The sequence below is a fragment of the Belonocnema kinseyi genome, chromosome 8 (assembly GCF_010883055.1).
Source record: "Belonocnema kinseyi isolate 2016_QV_RU_SX_M_011 chromosome 8, B_treatae_v1, whole genome shotgun sequence".
Lineage (NCBI taxonomy): Eukaryota > Metazoa > Arthropoda > Insecta > Hymenoptera > Cynipidae > Belonocnema > Belonocnema kinseyi.
This window is the reverse complement of record NC_046664.1, coordinates 32,323,507-32,341,851: the sequence shown is the minus strand read 5'-3', so window position 1 is coordinate 32,341,851 and position 18,345 is coordinate 32,323,507. Positions and strand designations below refer to the sequence as shown.

Below are 18,345 nucleotides of genomic sequence, written 5' to 3'. Positions count from 1 at the left end.
TTTAACTTGCCAATTTTTTAAATTAGCAGTTAAATTATTTTCATCTTAAATTTGAATTTATAATCGACAATAGGAACACTTATCTGTAGAAAAAAATAGAGCAATTTTAAGAGATATTTAGAAGTTTAAAAAATGTCAAAATTAAATTTAGAACTTGAAATGATTTCAAATCATTTACATGAAGTTTGTGACCCGAAAAAATTGGGCTATTCGTACCGAAATTTTGGTGCAAATACCCACAGCCGAATTTAAAAAAATGCTGATTTTTGCAGATTTCAAACAAAAAATTTAGAAACTTTTTAAGAATTCTGAAAGGCTTAAAAAGAATAAAAACATTTTCTTAAGATTCCTGGGAAAATTGAAAATTATTTTTCATTTTAACAAATTATTGTAACAGAAAGTTTAAAAAGATTTTAAGAGTTTTTCAAAATGATAAAAACAGAACCTCGGAAATTTTAAGAATTTTTTTTAACTACAGGATTTTCCAAAAGTTGGAGGAAAAATTCGGTTAATTTTAAAATGTATTTAGAAATTCTCAACAAAAATGTTAACACTCTTCTTTTCAATTACTTAAAGGCATTTAAAGTTTTTAATTAATTTTCAATCTTTTCAAAACTACGAAATATCTCTTGAAATTACTCAAATTTTGTCTACAAATAATAAGTGTTCAATTTTTATTTGTACGTTAAAATTTAAGAATTTCACTTACAAATTAAACATTTTTTTAACAGACAATTCAAATTGTAACGTTAAAAATTTTTAACTTCTTAGAAATTCTAAAGATTCAAAGCTTTCTATGTAAAACAATTCAGTTTCAAATTGTTTACTTTTACATATATTTGTATTCAATTTACTCGTCTTAAATGAACAGTGAAATTTCTAATGGCTAAGAAAACTAATAAACTTATTTATTCAATTTAATATAAAAAATAATATAAAGGAAGACTTAAAACTTTGAATTAAACATATTTTATTGACGAATCATTAAAATTGTTATTTAAAAATAAAATTATCGGAATCAATGATATTATATTAATTTCAATTCGTATTAAGACTTTCGAATTCAAACAGTTACAATCTGGAAATTATCAAATTTTGAACGGATTTAGAATCGTTTTGTCAAACCAATTATTCTTCATTTTTTTATACTTTAATTATTTACAAAACTGTTCAAATCAAACTTGTGCAAATTTTTCTTCTTAAAATTCGTGAAATTTTCTGTCAAGAAATAAATTCACTATCATCTCCCGGTCTCAGAAAATTCACGCTCATTTTCCGTTTTCCCGGTCCAACGGCCACCCTGGAATTTATATTTTTAAAAACAGTTTAGAAGATTGTAAGTAGATCACCCACTTTATGTGTCTATTTGGTAAACAGTGCAAAGCCCGATAAACTCTGTTTCTATGAATATATTTTTTTAATACCCTAAAATCTTTTCAATTCTTAAAAATCTTTGAAAATACCTTGAAAATCACTTTAAAAGTTTAAAATCCTTTAATTCTTGTAAATAAATTCTTTGAAATTTCATTAAAATATAATAAATCCTTTGGAATCCCGTAATTTTTTTAATCACTTTAAACTCTTGAGATCCTTTTAAACGCCTTAAAATATTTCCAATTTTTTTAAATTTCTTGAAATATATCCAATTAATTTGAATCTTTTAAAATATCCTTAAATATTTCAAAATTGTTAAAAATCATTGGAAATACTTTGGTGCTTAGAAAGCCCTAAATTCTCGTGAAATCCTTTTTCTAAATTCCATTATAATAAGATAAAAATTAATTTAATCTCCTGAAACTTCCTTGGAATTCTTTAAAATATCCAGAAATATTTCCAATTATTTTAAACCCCTTGCAATTTTTTAAAGCTCTTGAAAATTCTTTAGAATCTTTTAAAATGTTCTAAAATCTTTAAAATACTTAGAAATTTCTTGAAATATATTGAAATAATCATTTAAAATATCCTAAAATCTTAGAAATTTGTTAAAACCTTTGAAAATGCCTTGATGCTTTGAAAGGCCTAAATTTTTCTGAATAAATTTTTTTACATTTTCAATTAAAATATATAAATCCTTGACCCTAGAATCTTAAAAATCTATTAAAATTTTTTGAAATATATTAAAATTACTTTGAATTTTTCAAAATTTTTTAAATCTTTGGAAATAAGTTAATGCTTTAAAAGCCCTAAATTTTTGTGAATAAATTCTTTGAAATTTCATTAAAATATTAAAATTCTTAAAAGTACACTAAAACATTTCCAATCCTTAGCAATCCCATCAAATTATTCGAAGCTGCTGAAAAATCCTTGGAATCTTTTTAAATACTCTAAAATCTTCAGAATTCTTTGAAATTTCTTGAAATCTATTACAATTTATTTAATTCTTTTTCAAAAATCGTTCATAATTTGTAAAATCTTTGGAAATAAATTCTTTGAAATTTCATTAAAATATTGAAGTTCTTTAAAATACTCTAAAATATTTTCAACCCTTTGAAATCCCTTGAAATTGTTTAAAGCTCTTGAAAAATACTTGAAATCTTTTAAAATTCTCTTTTTAAATACTCTAAAATCTTCAGAATTCTTTGAAATTTCTTGAAATCTATTAAAATTTATTTGATCCTTTTTAAAAATTCCTTCAAAATGCTTAAAATCTTTGGAAATACATTGATGCTTTGAAAGTCCTGAATGGTTGTAAATAAATTCTTGAAATTTCATTGAATTATTGAAATCCTTTAAAATACCCTAAAATACTTCCAATCCTTTGAAATCACTGTCAATTTTTTTAAGCTCTTGAAAAATCCTTGAAATATTTTTAAATACTCTAAAATCTTCAGAATTCTTTAAAATTGCTTGGAATATATCAAATTGATTTTAATTTTTTTAAATATCCTTAAATATTTCGAAATTGTTAAAAATCATTTGAAATACTTTGATGCTTTGAAAGCCCCATATTTTTCTGAAGATATTCTTTTACATTTTCAATGAAAATATATAAAAGTTTGACTTTTTAAAATCCTTTTCAATCTTTTGAAATTTGTTAAAAATCCTTGCAATTCTTTGAAGCTCTTGAAAATCCCTAAAGAATATTTTTAAATACCATTAAGTTTTTTCTTGAAATTTCTTCGAAACTTCTAAAAAGACCTAAAGTCTTTCAAATTTATTAACATCTTTGAAAATATATTGATGTTTCGAAAACCTTTAGTTTGAAATTTTTAATGAAAATGTTATAAAATCTCTTGAAATCCCATGAAGTTACATGAAATATGACGATATTCCTTAAAATATTTGAAGTCCTAAGCCTTCGAAAATTCTTTAAAAACGCGCATTTTTTTAACTCTTAAAATCATTAAAATCCTTGAAATATTTTTGAATGCCCTAGAAGCTTAAAACTTCATTGAAATCTTTGTAAATACCTCTTCAAATTTGAAAAATCCCTTTAAATCTTTCAAAATATATTAGCTAAGCTTACCCTGATAAACTTTAAAAATGTTGAACCACTTGTCGGGTAGCACTTATTTCTATTTCTATCAACCTATATAATCAACCTATTTTTTATGAATGATTATTTACCAAATGATGAAAAAATCAAAATACTAATCTAATTATACCAATATGAAGGATTATTACAATCTCTCATTGTAAAATTACTATACTTTAACCCCAAAAAAGGTGTTATTTAATTTATTTATGGCCCCCTAAAGGATGACAAAAACTTTTCGAAATTTATAATAATCACCTAACAACTGAACGTATGTTGGTTCTCCGGCCAGCTAGCAGATGGAGTTGAATCCTTTGACAACAACAACAATGTTGCTTGACTTGTGCTTTTTTTCCTGCATGCTTGGCCTGAATTTTGCGCTTTCGAGGACGCTTAAAGACTTTCTGTCTATCCAGGAAGAAATTACCTCGCCAGAGTCTTTCGAAAAAAGCTCGTCCATCCGCAGGACCTCGTCCTCTCGCTGTTCTCACACCAAGTGCTGTTGCCATCGTCATCGATAAAACAATTGTATAAACTATTAAGTCGAATAATTAATTCCTTAATAAATTCAAGACCAATTTCCATTCAGATCGAAAGGACAATTTGCCTGATTAAAAGGTTTGGATTTCAGTTAGTTAACTTATGCCAAGGAGCTTTTCAAATTGGTTCTGGTGCTATTTAATCCCCACTTCGAGGGAGGCTTTTCCTCCGTTGAGAGCAGTAGAAGGGGTTTAATAGTTTCCTTCCTACTTGCACCGGTTCGTCTTTTGTATCCTTGCTTCTGCTTTCATAAGCTTTGCAATCTTTCTAAAAGCTGAGTAAAATTGTTCCTATTTTTATATTCTCATTTTCTTGCTCTCCTGGTGCTCGATTCAAAATTATAACTTCATTTGCTTTAAATTCTTCAAAAATCTCTAATATCTGTTGTAAATTCTTCAAGTGGTCCTTAGAAATATCTTATAGTTTCGCACGTTGATAGAATATCAAATCAACTTTTCGACTTAGCTTAAGGAAGACATTAGACTTAGGCACATAATCCCAACAGTTTCTTAAATATTGGAAGAAACTTGATTCCTTATTAATTAAATTTCTTAATTAAGTTGCTTACTTTAGCTTCTTATTCTAGATATTGGAGACACATGAATTAGATACAAAATTTCCACTCGTTTGTTCCTCGTCGCAAATGAAAAAACCTTCGTCGATTCTTCTTTTAAGAAACAAACTTTTTGGCCCTTTTTTTAAACTAAATTTTCTCGATATTTCCAAATTCTATTCAGAGTTTCCGACAGATGGCGAATGAATGAATTACATATACGAGTGCGAAATAGATGCGTTATCCTAAGGCTTCAATTAAAAGTAACTATAGATATTTTTACACACTAATGGAAGACTTTAGTGATTTTGAGAAGGACTCTGGTTAAGAGTGCTACATGATCAAAAAACTGGACTAGTTTAAACTAGTCTCGTTACACCCGGAGACATTTCTGTCACAGGGGCGACGCGTGGCGTCGCGACGTCGGTCCATTCTTGCACTGAAGCGAATTCGTGATGCTGGGAAAGAGCAGCCCCACTTGCAATTTCTCCCTTTCTCGCACCTTTTAGAAACCGATTGGGTGTCCTTTTCCCCTCTCCCGAGTGGAGAAGCGCCGGCGCCAAAGGAAGTCAATATTCCCGATGTCATAACAGAAATGCCGCCTACAAAGTGTCCCGGACGAGACAAAAGTTGTGAGAAGATGAGCAAACATGATTGCTCTCGCGATCAGGGCGACAAAATGAGTTTCAGACATCCAAAGTTATGAGTCAAGACAGGGTGCCCGAAAAACTGTATTCTTCAAAATTCCCTTACTTTTCCCTGATCAAATATTTATTTTCCCTCACCATTAACATTCGAAGGACAGCATTTTAATCTTGCGTAACATTTTTAACATAGACTTTTTATAAATGGAATAAAACAATACAATTACAGATACAAATTTATTTATTTCAACCAAAAAAAAAAAATTACTTTTCTAACATGCTAGATGAATTTTCTACAAAAAAATTAATGACTTAACAAAATACTTTAATTTTTTACAAAATAGTTGCATTTTTAACCAAATACTTGCATTTTCTGCCTGAAGAGATACATTTTCAACCCAACAATCCAATTTGCAAAGAGATTAAACTTCAACCAAAAACAGTTGCACATTCAACCAAACAGTGCAATTTTTAACCTATAAACATTAATTTTGAACCAAACGGCCTAGTTTTTAATGAAAAAAGGATTAAGCTTCAAAAATAAACAGTTGCATTTTTAACAAAATAATTCAACTGTCCAACAAAAAATAAGAAAATTTTAGAAGATAGTTGGAGTATCAACATGAAAAGATGCATTTTTTACCCAATAGTTAAATTTTCATAACAAAAATTCATTTTCAAGCTAACAGTTGCAATCACAACCAAATCTTTGATCTTTCAATAAAAACAGACGAATTTTTAACAAAATAGTTCAACTTTTAACCAAATAGTGGAATATTCCAACCAAAACATGATTTTTTAAAAAGACAGTTGAATTTTTTCAAGAAAGAAGTTTTTTCAATCAAGAAAGAGTAGCAGTTGATATTTTAACTAAAAAAAAAGGTTTTTCAACAAAAAAGTGATTTTTTAAAACCAGAGTTGAATTTTCAAAACGATAAAATGTAATAATGTATTTTTCAACCAAAAAAGATTAAATTTAAGATGAACGTTACGTAAAAAATATGATTTTTCATCATGACATGAATTTTCAAACAAGCAGTTGAATTCTCAACTAAAAAATATCAGTTTTCAACCAAAAATGGGAAAGTTAAATTTTCAGCAAAAAAAATAATAATAATAATTGTCAACGAGCAAAATGACATTCCAACAAGATTTTCAAATTCTCATACAAAAAGATGAATGTTTCAACCAAAAAGACGAATTTTTAACAAATAATGATGCTTCAATCAAGAAAGAACAAAATTATTAAAATTGTTGAACTTTCAAGCCAAAAGGCGAATTATCTGTAAAACAGTTAAATTTTCAACAAAAAAGTTCATTTTCAACCAAACATTGAATCCTCAACTGAAAAGGATAAGTTTTCAACAAAAAATGATCAAGTTTAATTTTCAGTAAAAAAATTAATTTTCGACAATATTGTCAGATTCTAACAATAAAGATGGATTTCCCAACCAAAAAGACAAATTTTTAACAAATAATGATTTTTCAACCAAGAAAAAGAATGATCAAAATTGTTGAAATTTCAAGCCAAACCGCGATTTTTCTTAAAAACAATTACATTTTCAACTCGAAAATACAAATTTTCAACGAAACAGTTGAATCTACAACTAAAAAAGATCACTTTTCAACCAAAAATGGGAAGGTTTGATTTTCAGTAAAAAAATTGTCAACAATACTGTCAGATTTCCAACCAAAAACATTAATTTTTCAACCATAAAGACGAATTTTAAACAAATAATTATTTTTTAATCAAGAAAAAAAATACATCTAAATTGTTGAACTTTAAGGCAAAATACGAATTTTCTGTAAAACAGTTGAATTTTCAACCCAAAAATATGAATTTTCAAGAATTTCAAAATAAAAATTTCAAAATTTCGAATCTGCTATCCTTGAAAGTTATTTGAAGTGCCTCTTATAAATATTTCCTGACTTTTCCATCATTTTTTTCTTCAAATACCCTGATTTTTTTGCCAAATTTTCAGATTTTCCTTCACCTAAGTTGTTCCAAAAAAGCTAGAGTTGAAAAAAAGAGAATCGTCTCCATTTAAAAAATGCCCGCCATTATCCCATGTTTTTCAAGTGTAAAAAATTCTTGGACATTTATCTATTGTCTCCCAACGTGATAAAATGTCGATTATTTATAGGTTTCTCGACTAGCTTCCAATCTATTTTTAAATAAGTTTTTGATAATTTTTTGCTTAAAAATTTAGATTGAGTTACAAAATTATTGTTTGTTTTTAGTGTCATCTATTATTTTTGCACCAGAAAATTTACCACAAACTTACAAACTAATTCATAGTCATTTGAGGGCTTCAAAAAATATTCCTGGTAATTTCTTAATCGTTTTCCCCGTTTTTCCTATTCTTCAAAAATAAGTAACAGATTTTCCTTAGTCTAAAACTATTCACCATTTGTCGATTTCCTGGTTTTTTTTAAGTCTAAACAAATTTCGTGTTATTAACATATTAAAATCTTTAAATTATACATTGAGATTTAATTCAAAAACATTTTGTGTAAAATATAAATATATTACTTTTTTTAAATTATAATATTTCTTTTAAATGTTGACACTTCTGTATGTGGATGGTTTCGATTTATATAATCATAATTAATTACTTAAAAGCAGCTTCTGAAGCTTTTTAATTTTATATTTCATTTCCTTCAAATCCAAAATATTGATTTCAATTCTAGGTCCGAAACTAATAACCGAATATCATTTGAAAATCTAAGCTTTCGCAATATCTTGCAAGGAAAAATATTCGAAGGGAAGCATCTCCCCTCAAGTTTTCAATCTCAAAGGTCTGGGCTCAATATTATCTGGGATTAAGTGGGGGATGAAAAATACCCAGACGGCACTTGTAATACCTAAGAAATATTACTTTTCTCGAAATAAGTACCCTCGATTAAATGGGTTTTAAGGAAAACACATTCTAATTTTCGGCACCGAGAAAAATTGAGTACATTTACGAAAGAGGTACTTAAACTTTCGGCTAATTTCCATGGCAATTGTCAATGTTAATATTTCGTTATAATTGAAAAAAATGATAGTGCTGTATAATTATTTACTTACATTACTCGACCAAATTCGTCTGTAGGTACCAAAGCTTTTTCTTCTCCCCCGATAAGTTGAGAACGATACTCCTCTATTTTCTTTTCTATCTCCTCGGGGCTGTACCTAAATCAGACATTCTTGTATGAAAAAAATGTAATTAAGAATAACGCAATTACAATAAAAGGGCATGGTAAAATGTTTTAAAATACATAGAAAATAAAAGTTTTTTAAGAACTCCTGATATTCTTTGCAGATAGGTGAGAATAGGTTACTTACCCCTTTTCTTCTAATATGTCGGACAGTTCTGTGCACTTTATTTCGACCTTTCGCTTTCGATCGTGGTCAAGGATCTCTTTATTGGGTTGTTTGCTGGCAGAATCGACCTTTCCTTCTTGATTTTTATAAGAAACTTTGTCCTTAGTTTTGCGAACGATCGCCCAGTTTCTCTGGACGTGTCCGTTCGTGCCAGAGCCTCTGGGAGTTTGCAATCCAATACCATTATACATTTTTATTGATTAGACCTAAGACAAGAAAAGACGAAGACATCTTGTTAATTTATACCTTCAGAATTGTGTGATCAGAATAGGGTGTCTAGCGATTCTTGGGAACAAAATTCAAGGTCTTTTCCAGGTTAAGAAATCAAAATTTTCCAGGTCTCCTTTTTTACATCAAATAATGAAATCAACGTTTGTCATACATGTAAAAAATGAGCCATTTCATTTCTTATTGACCACAAATTTCTAAAGAAAGTCGAATCGCAAATAAACAAAAACTTAATTTTTTGCGAACATGAGTCATCTTTGTGAAATCTTTATGAATATTTTTAAATTTTTGTAATGTCTTTGAAATCATTGAAATCTTTTGAAATCTTTGTGAAGTATTACAAACCTTAGGGAAAACTTGAAATTTCGGTGAAATCTTTTGACATTTTTCAAAACTTATATAAAATCTTTAAAATTCTTGAATCTTTGAAATCTTTTTGAATTCTTTCTTTAATCTTTGTTTGTAAAATCTTTTGTATTTGTTTAAAATCATTGAAGTCTTTTGAAATCTTCTCAAATGTGTTGAAACCTTTTGAAATCGCTTAAAATCTTTGAAGTGTTTTGAAATTCACTGGAATATTGGAAATATGTGTGAAATCTTTATGGAATTTTTTTTCATCATTTAAAATCACTGGCATATTTGAAATATTATTAAAAACTTTGATACCGTTTAAAATATTTGAAATCTGTTGTACTGTCAGCTTTTTGAAATCTTTTAAGTCCTTAAAAGCTTTGAAATCTACGAAAACTTTATGAACTTTTTTTAAATCTTCATAAAATCTGAAATATTTCTTTAATCTTTGTTCGTGAAATATTTTCTGTTCGTTTGAAATTATTAAAATATTTTGAAATCTTCTCAAATTTGTTGAAACCTTTGTAAATAGTTAAAACTCTTTTAAATGCTTTGAAATCTTTGAAATCTGGTGTACTGTACTCTTGTTGGAATCTTTGAAATTATTGAAATGTTTTGAAATTCTTGAAATGTTTTGAAATCCTTAAGAATTCTTTAAAATATTTTAGAAATATTTTAAAATCGTTTGAAATCTTGTCAAAAATTTTTAAATCGTTTAAAATCTTGGAAATTGTTTTAAATCCTTGAAATCTGGTGCACTGCACCCTTGTTGAAATCTTCGAAATTCTCGTATTGTTTTGAAATCTTTATGAATGTTTTATGAAATCTTGTGAAATCTCCAAAAGTCTTAGTGAAAACTTTTGCTATCTCCTAAAAAAATGTGAAATTGTTTAAAATCTTTAACTTGTTTTGAAATCTTAGAAATGTCGTTTAATATACCCTTTTTAGAATCTTTAAACTCTTTTCTAAGTTTTAAAATCTTTGTGAAATGTTCCAAATCTTTATGAAATGTTCGAAATATTTGAGGAATTTTTGTGAAAACTTTTTAATCTAGTGTACGGGCCTTTTTTGAATGTTTGAAATCCTTGAGATCTTTGTGAAATATTTTGAAATGTTTATAAAATCTTTCTTGAATCTTTGTTTGGAAAATCTTTTGTATTCGTTGAAATCATTCAATTCTTTGAACCTCTTGAAATCGTTTCAAATTTTTGAAATCTTTGAAATCTGGTGTACTGTACCCTTTTTCAAATCTTTGAAATCCTTTAAATCTTGAAAGTTCTCAAATGTTTGTGAAATCTTTATTGAAATCTGGCGTCGCGCCTTTTTTAAATCGTTATCATCCGTGAAATCTTTATGAAATGTTAAAGATATTTAAAATATTTTGAAATGTTTGAAATATTTTGAAATCTTTTGTAACCTTTTGAAATTGGTTGCACACTCAAAAACCGAGTGGTCAACCCCTCGCAAAATCCGTCGTATAGCCATGGCTTATTCTAATACTGAAACTGAATTAACATCGAAATTTTAAACTAAAAATGTTTAGCAAGATTTTTTCCAAACGAGATGTTTCTTTCATAATAGGCTAAAAGATTTAAATTATTCTTCGCATTTCGATAAAATTACTGTTTTAAAAGAAGAAAAAAAGAATAATTAAAATTCAAGGTTTTCGTGAAAAAATCTAGGAGATTTCCAGGTTTTCAAGGTTTAAAAAAAATGCAAGAAGATCTTGCTTCATGAACAACACTAAAATTTCAGAAATTAAATTTAAAACTTAATAAACTTGAAGTCATTTTTTTTAAAAAAAGATCACTTTTTCCATTAAATGAATCCATAAGATTCAAAACATTTGAGGGTATTTTAAAATATTCGAAGGAATTTTGAATTTATTTGAGTAATTGCATTAGATTTTTAATATTTTAGAGTATTTTAAAAGGTTTCAAGGTAATTTCAAGAGCTTTAAAATGTCTAAAAGAAGCGCAAAGGATTTGATATATTTTATGATATTTTAACAGTTTCCAATTAAATATTTTAAGAGATTTCTAAAAATTTCAAAGAATTTTTAAATACTTGAGGGCATTTTTAAAAATGACAAGGAGTTTTCAAAAGCTTTAAACAGTTTCAAATGTATTCCAAAGGATCCTAAACATTTTCAGGTATTTTTAAGAAATCTAAGGAATTTTCAAGAGCTTTGAAAATTTTTCAGGGATTTCAAGGGATGTGAAATATTTTAGGGAATTTTCAAGAGCTTTAGAAGTTTTAAAGGATTACAAATATTGTAGGGTATATTAAAATATTCCAAGGAATTTTTAAATCTTTCAGGGAATGCTAAAGAACTCTAAAAAGTTTGAAGGGTTTCCAAAAGATTAAAAATATTTTAGGTTATTTTAAAATGCTCCAAGGGCTTTAAAAAGTTTTTAAGAATTTCATAGAATTTGCAATTTTTTAGGGTATGTTAAAAGATTCCAAAGGAATTGAAAGATTCTAGGTTATTTTTAAAAATTAAAAGGAAGTTGTAAGGGCTTTAAAAAGTTTCAAGAACTTCTAATAGATTTCAATAATTCGAAGGTATTCCAAAGGATTTGATAGATATTTCAGGTTATTTTTCAAACTTTCAAGGAATGCTAAAGAGCTTTAAAAAGTGTCAAGGATTTCAAAAAATTTCAAAGAATATGATATACCGTATGCTACTTCAAAATATTCCAAGAATTTTAAACAGAATTGAATAATTTGAAGGTATTACAAACGATTTTGTACATTTTATATTTTAAAATATTCCACGGAATTTTGAATTTACATAAGTAATTGAATGGGATCTTTAAAGAATTTCCAAATATTCAAAATATTTTAAAAGATTCCAAGGAATTTTGAATTGAATGCAGTAATTTAATGAGACTTCAAAGGATTTGAAATATTTTAGGGTATTTTCTAAGATTCAATAGCATATTCAGAAGCTTTAAAAAGTTTTAAAGAATTTTGAAAGATCTCCAAAGATTAGAAACATTTGGGGGTATTTTAAAAGTATCCAAAAAATTTGTAATAGATTACATTTTTTTTAAGTATTCCCAAGAATTTTATGATATTTTTAAAGTTTAAGAAGCTTTGAAAAGTTTCATGGAAATTTAAAAGATTTGTAACTTTTGTAGGACATATAAAAATGGCCAAGGAATTTGCAAAATATTTAAAAGAATTTTCATTAATTTAGGACGTTTTAAAATATTACAAAGTATTTGTAATAGATTTCAATAATTTGAATGGATTCAACAGGGTCTTAGAGATTCTACGTTGCTAAAAAAAATTCCATGGGGTTTTTAATAGCTTGAATTATAAAGTTTCAAGGGATTTGAAATATTTTAGACTATTTTGAAAAAATCTGACAAATTTTGAATTTATTTCAATAAATGAAAAGGATATCAAAGGATTTGAAAGATTCCAAGGAATTTTCAATAGCTTTAAGAAATTTGAAAAGATTTCAAATAATTCGAAATAGGTTATTTTAAAAGGTTCTAAGGTAGTTTTAAGAGCTTATAAAAGTTTTAATGGAATTGAAACGTTTCAAGGTATTTTAAACGATTCCAAGGAATTTTTAATATATTTCAATAATTTGAAGGTAGTCCAAAACATATTCCAAGGAATTATGAAATGATTTTAATCTAGTTATTTTATCAGATTTCCAAGGATTTTAATGGATCTTAAAGGTTTTCAATGTAAACAAATTTTTTACAGGATTTCAGGAAATATCATATTTCATTGAAATTCCAGGGACTTCGTAGGATTTTAAAGTTTTCATTTTTTTTGTTTTATTTATATTAATGAAAATAAAATAAATAAAATAAATAAAATAAATAAAATAAATAAAATAAATAAAATAAATAAAATAAATAAAATAAAATAAATAAAATAAATAAAATTAATAAAATAAATAGAATAAATAAAATAAGTAAAATAAATATTTATTTTCACATTTCATTGGAATTCAACTTACTGAACTCAATGACTTTTTCACATTTTTTAATTGACTTCAATTCACTTTTTTTTTAATGACTTTCATGGAATTCTTCTTATTTCTGTAAAATTTATATAAATGTATTCCACTTTTACTGAAATCAAAGAAATTTTTTTAATTAAAAAAGTCCAATTCATTTGGATTTAACTTGATTTGTTTAAAAGTCTTACGTATCGAATTCTTTCGGTGATTTATTTGTTTTGTTCCGTTTCATGAAAGACTCCATATTAAAAGTTACAAGGTTAAGACTTCGTTCTTTAAATATTAATGGTCAGGGAAAATCAGTGAAGTCAGGGAATTTTGAAAATTAATTTTTGCAGCCATCCTGTTAAAGAAATTAAAATTTTTAACATTTCAAATACAAAATTACGCACCCATTAATTTGACCAGTTGTACATTTTCACGTTTTTACCACATAAAAAGAAAGTACGAGTTTATCAGCCAGCTATTTTGAATAAAAATTCAAAACACTAGTAAAATTTTTGAGAATCTTCTGCGTATGCCTATTCGTAGTACTTGGAAAGCAGAAAATTTATCTTTACGAGCTATTTCTATAAAAACAAAATTATCAGAGCTATAGTATTTACAAAATTGAAAAAAAACACAAAACTGAACATTTTACGTCAAATAATGCACGACATGAAAAAAAAGTCAAGAGAAGAAACTCGTTGATTTTTGAAAATTATACAAAATTTTACTTTCTTTTTTTAATTTTGTTGAAAAATTCAAATTTTGATTGCAAGATACGAAAAAATATGAACCAATCCAACTCATGCACACAAAAAAGACCTAGAAATTTGTTATTAATCACTTTTTTGTAGGACGCGTAGTTTTTATTTTAAGTGTTAAAAATGACATCACAAATAAACAAATTAATTTTCTTGAAAAAGGCACAAGGGAAAATAAAATGTTTAATAAAAAAAATTATTTTTAAATTAGACCTTAGAATTTGCTTTCAACCTTTTTTTTCGCGAGACACATTATGAAGATGTCTTCGTGAAAGCCGAAGGAGTTTTAACAAAAGAGAGTTCACAATCACTAAATTTCAGTTGTCGAAGGTTTAACCTTTCATTTTAAAAGTCTTATGCAAAATTGTGGGGAAAGTATAATGATCGCACGCAGAGCGTGAGATAAATAAATTATCAAGCGCGAAGCGTGAGATCCAACAGGTGCGCGCTGCGCGCGATGAGTGTGCCCACGCAGCGAGCAATTTTTTTTTGAAGCTGTGAATATTTGAATTTTAAATATGGAAAACAAAGGTTATTAAAAAATGCTCTAAGTTCTTGTTAAAAGTATGATAATTTTTAATGAAATATAGGTATTTATCTGTTTCTTTACAATTCTGGTGTAATTTTTCGTCCTCTTTCAAAATTCCTTGAACATTTTTTTTAAGTTTAAAAGCGACATTTACTTTATGGGTCAAAATGTTTAATTAATTGACTGAACTTCCTATAAACTTTATTTTAAATATTTATTTATTCGAGGTTATGTATGCGGTAAAAATGAACGATCGGTTGCAAAATCGATGAAATAACACGTCTTTCTAAACATATTTCGAAATTTCAGTCACACGGCATCGTTCTTCCACGTCAACAAAAACATTTAAAAAATCCTATTTCAAAGAATAAAATTTCCTATTTTTCCGCAAATAAAACGAAATAAACTTTCGCTGAACCGTAAAGATAATTCCAAGGACTCAAAGCTTTCCTCAACTACACACTTAACCTGAAAAGAAACTCGATCAATCAATTTCGGTAATCAAGGGAAATCTGAAGCACCTCAATACATGCTAAGCTGAGCTCAAAAAGCTCTGTGACAAGTGTACCCGAGTAAACTTACAGTCTTACATACAAGACACACATTCACGCAAATCTGGTAAATAATTAATAATACTTGACCTTTGTTGGAAAAAATGTTCTAAAAATAATGTAGAGCGCCTAAATTTATCGAATAAAGTAAAAATTGAAAAAATAAGACAAGATTAGTAAAGATTGAAAGCGCCTTAGGTTAGGATTGAGCACACGCAAAACGCAGACCAGTTATCGATCCGGCGACGGCTGCGCAAAATTTCCAGGCGAATATCTCACTTTTTAGTACAAAAACTTACCTCAGTTTATATTGCTGATAGTTTCAAATTCGGGTATTGTCTATCCGTATGGTTCTCGCATTGTTTAAAACCAATATCACTGCATTTACGAACGACACAACAAAAGCTTACCGCGTTTTGCAAACGTTGTAATTTTTCGACTCCTTTCGCGGCGGAGCTTACATATGTTACCGCTAGAGTGCGCTGTGCCGCGACTGCGCTTTCGTTTCTGCGCATGTGTCGTCTGCTGATTGCTGAAATTTTAAACCACTTGTCAAATATAAATAAAGTAATTTAATTATTATTGAATAAAAATAAAACAATTTGGCTTTTGAAATAATCATTGTAGATTTTATACAATAAATTGTGTCTGCATTGTGAATTTATTCGAACCTTTATTTTATTTACTTAAATTGTTTGGAAAAGAATTATTGTTGGTACACGTGTTTTAAAGTGATTTCTTTTTACAAAAAATCTACATAAAGATCTATAGATGGTGAGATCAGGGAATATTAATAGAGCCTAAATAGATTTCTATTTATTTAGTAGAATTGGTGAAACGCCTTTTTTTGTAAGTTCGAAATTTGTATTAGTTACTGTTCATAACCTAAAAATAGCACAATATAAATAATGTATGAAATTTAATTTTTTTGCAGATTTTAATTGTATTCTTGTCGACTTTTGAAGAAAAATGATGGAAGTTCGAATAAACGATGTTGTAATGCCAGGAGACATTATAAAGGAAGTTTTTCCAAGTAAAGGGAAAATTAAAGTGATTTTGGGTCCAGGACTTCGCCGTGAAGGAGATTATGTTTTTATTTGTAAAGCCGGTGTTTTAAAGAAACGCGATCCGTTCATTTACTACGTCAATAGCTATGAGAAAAGGTATTTTATAAATGATATTTGCGTAATTTAAAATTTTATTTATGCACAAAATCGATGTCTGTAGGGATTTTCGAGATTTATAAACTTTGGTTAATTTTGGAGCAACTTTTAATATCGATTCTTTTTATCTAATTTTATATTCTGGGGCAGATCTTGTAGATACATTCAAGCTTTTGAATTTATCTATAATATTATGGATCATTTTGTGGCTACCTGATTGTAAAATTTATTACATAATGCATTACTTGATAAAATGTTGAATTAAATTCAAGCAAAATTAAAATTTTTTCTTCAAAAGTAATCTTTTATGGTCGTAAATTTAACTGCTTTGTTTGTAGATTCATCCTATTGAATAGAAAATTAGTCAATTTTGGTTAAAAAATAATCTTTTTAGTAGAAATGTAATTTTTTCTTTTTTTAATAATACATTTTTCTTGGTTTAGAATGAAATTTTTTGTTGGAAATTCATCTGTTTTCTGACAAATTCGTCGTTTATCTTGACAATCCAGCCAAAATATAAACCAAAAAATTGGTTAAGAATTTAACTATTTCTATGAAAATTCATTTTCTTGATCGAAAATTCATATTTTTAGGTTGAAAGTTCAATTAAATTGTTGAAAAATAATCCAAAATTATAAATATCAACGATTATATTTTTGGTTGGAAATTTAATTATTCTTGGTTGAAAGCTAAATTACTCGATTAAAAATGTAATTCTTTGACTTGAAAATTCACCCCTCTAATTGAAAATGAAGTTTTTTTGCAGAAAATACATCTTTACAAGAACAAATATACATTTTTTCTAAAATATTCGACTTTTCAACTTGAAAACTCAACTCTTTTGTTAACAAATTCATCTCTTGTGGTTGAAAATTGATTTTTTTTTAATTACAAATTTTAAAACTTGGTTGAGTGTTGCATTACTTTATTAAAAATTCAATTCTTCGGTTTCAAAATTGAACCATTAGGTGGAAAATGAAACTGTTTTTGATTGAAGTTTAATCATTTGTGGTTGTAAATTCGACTATTTTGTTAAAAATTCATCTTGATAGATTGAAAATTCATCTATTGATTTAAAATAAAGTTGTTTTGCCAAAAATACATCTTTTCCAGATCAACACAAAAACTTTTTTCTAAAATATTCGACCTTTCAGCTTGAAAATTAAAATAATTGTTTGACAAATTTGTCAATTGTTATAGAAAATTCATCTTTTTCGTTTGCAAATTCAACTAATTTCTTGAAGAATAATTTGTTTTGGTTGAGAATGCAACTATTTTATTCAAAAATCGTCTTCTTTGGTTGAATTTAACTGTTTTTCATTAAAAAAAATTCTTTTTGATCTTATAGGTTCAAGATTCAAGATATCAGTTAAAAATTTATCTCATTAACTATTTGGTTTGAAAATTCGTCTTTTTGGTTAAATATTCATTTTTTTGACTTAAAATTTCACTATTCCACTATTCGTGGAAATTTATATTTTATAGATGAAAATTAAACTATTTAGTTGCAAAATAATGTCTTTTTTTTAAGTAGTCTTCTTTGATAGAAAATTAATATTATTGATTTAAAATTCACCTTTTTAGTTGAAAATTAAACTATACTTGGTTGGAAGTGAAACTTTTTTATTAAACATTCAATTTTTTATTTTTCAATTCAACTGCTTGGTGGGAAATGTAACTGATTTTGGTAAAAGTTTAATTCTTTGTGATTGAAAATTTGATTACAAATTCAACTAGTCGTTTAAAAATTCTAATATTTTGTTGAAAATTTGTCGCTTTTGTTTGAAAGTTTAACTATTTGGTTATAAATACAACGGTTCGCCTGAAATATTTTTCTTTTAATTAAACTATTCGATTGTGAATTCAACGCTTTTGGTTGAAAATTAATTTTATTGTCGAAAATACATTTTTCTGGTTTAAAAATCAACTGTTTTCTCAAACATTCGACTTTCCAGCTTGAAAACTGCACTCTTTTGTGTTTTTGTGTTTTCATTTCATCATTTCATTTAAAAATTCATTTCTTTGGTTGAAAAATTAACTATTTTTTGATAAGTCTTTGTTGTAAAAAAAATAATCTTTTAAATAAAACTGTAAATGAAAATTCAAAATTGATCTTGTTCAGGTAAAAATTCGTATTTTTTGTTTAAATATTGATCTTTTTTAGTTCAAAATTCGTATTTTTTGTTTGAACATTTATCTGGTTTGGTTGAATG

At 26.9% G+C, this 18,345-nt stretch overlaps 2 protein-coding genes across 3 annotated transcripts in view; one reads left to right on the top strand and one right to left on the bottom strand.

Moving 5' to 3' along the window:
• The window catches only part of LOC117179167 (serine/arginine repetitive matrix protein 2), a 55,232-nt gene extending 39,823 nt beyond the window's left edge, over positions 1–15,409 (bottom strand). Inside the window, exons 1-3 of the mRNA XM_033370885.1 lie at positions 15,269–15,409; positions 8,541–8,785; positions 8,283–8,387 (exon numbers count right to left, since the gene is read on the bottom strand). Coding sequence (XP_033226776.1) covers positions 8,283–8,387; positions 8,541–8,770 — 335 coding nt within the window. The 5' untranslated portion in view covers positions 8,771–8,785; positions 15,269–15,409. The remainder of the gene's footprint in view (positions 1–8,282; positions 8,388–8,540; positions 8,786–15,268) is intronic.
• The window catches only part of LOC117179168 (exosome complex component RRP40), a 6,636-nt gene continuing 3,127 nt past the window's right edge, over positions 14,837–18,345 (top strand). Inside the window, exons 1-2 of one of the 2 annotated variants that reach the window (XM_033370888.1) lie at positions 14,837–15,036; positions 15,904–16,132. In XM_033370888.1, the coding sequence (XP_033226779.1) occupies positions 15,939–16,132 (194 nt within the window). In that variant the 5' untranslated portion in view covers positions 14,837–15,036; positions 15,904–15,938. Of the gene's footprint in view, positions 15,037–15,434; positions 15,819–15,903; positions 16,133–18,345 lie in introns of those variants that run through there. The other variant, XM_033370887.1, reaches the window with a different exon arrangement.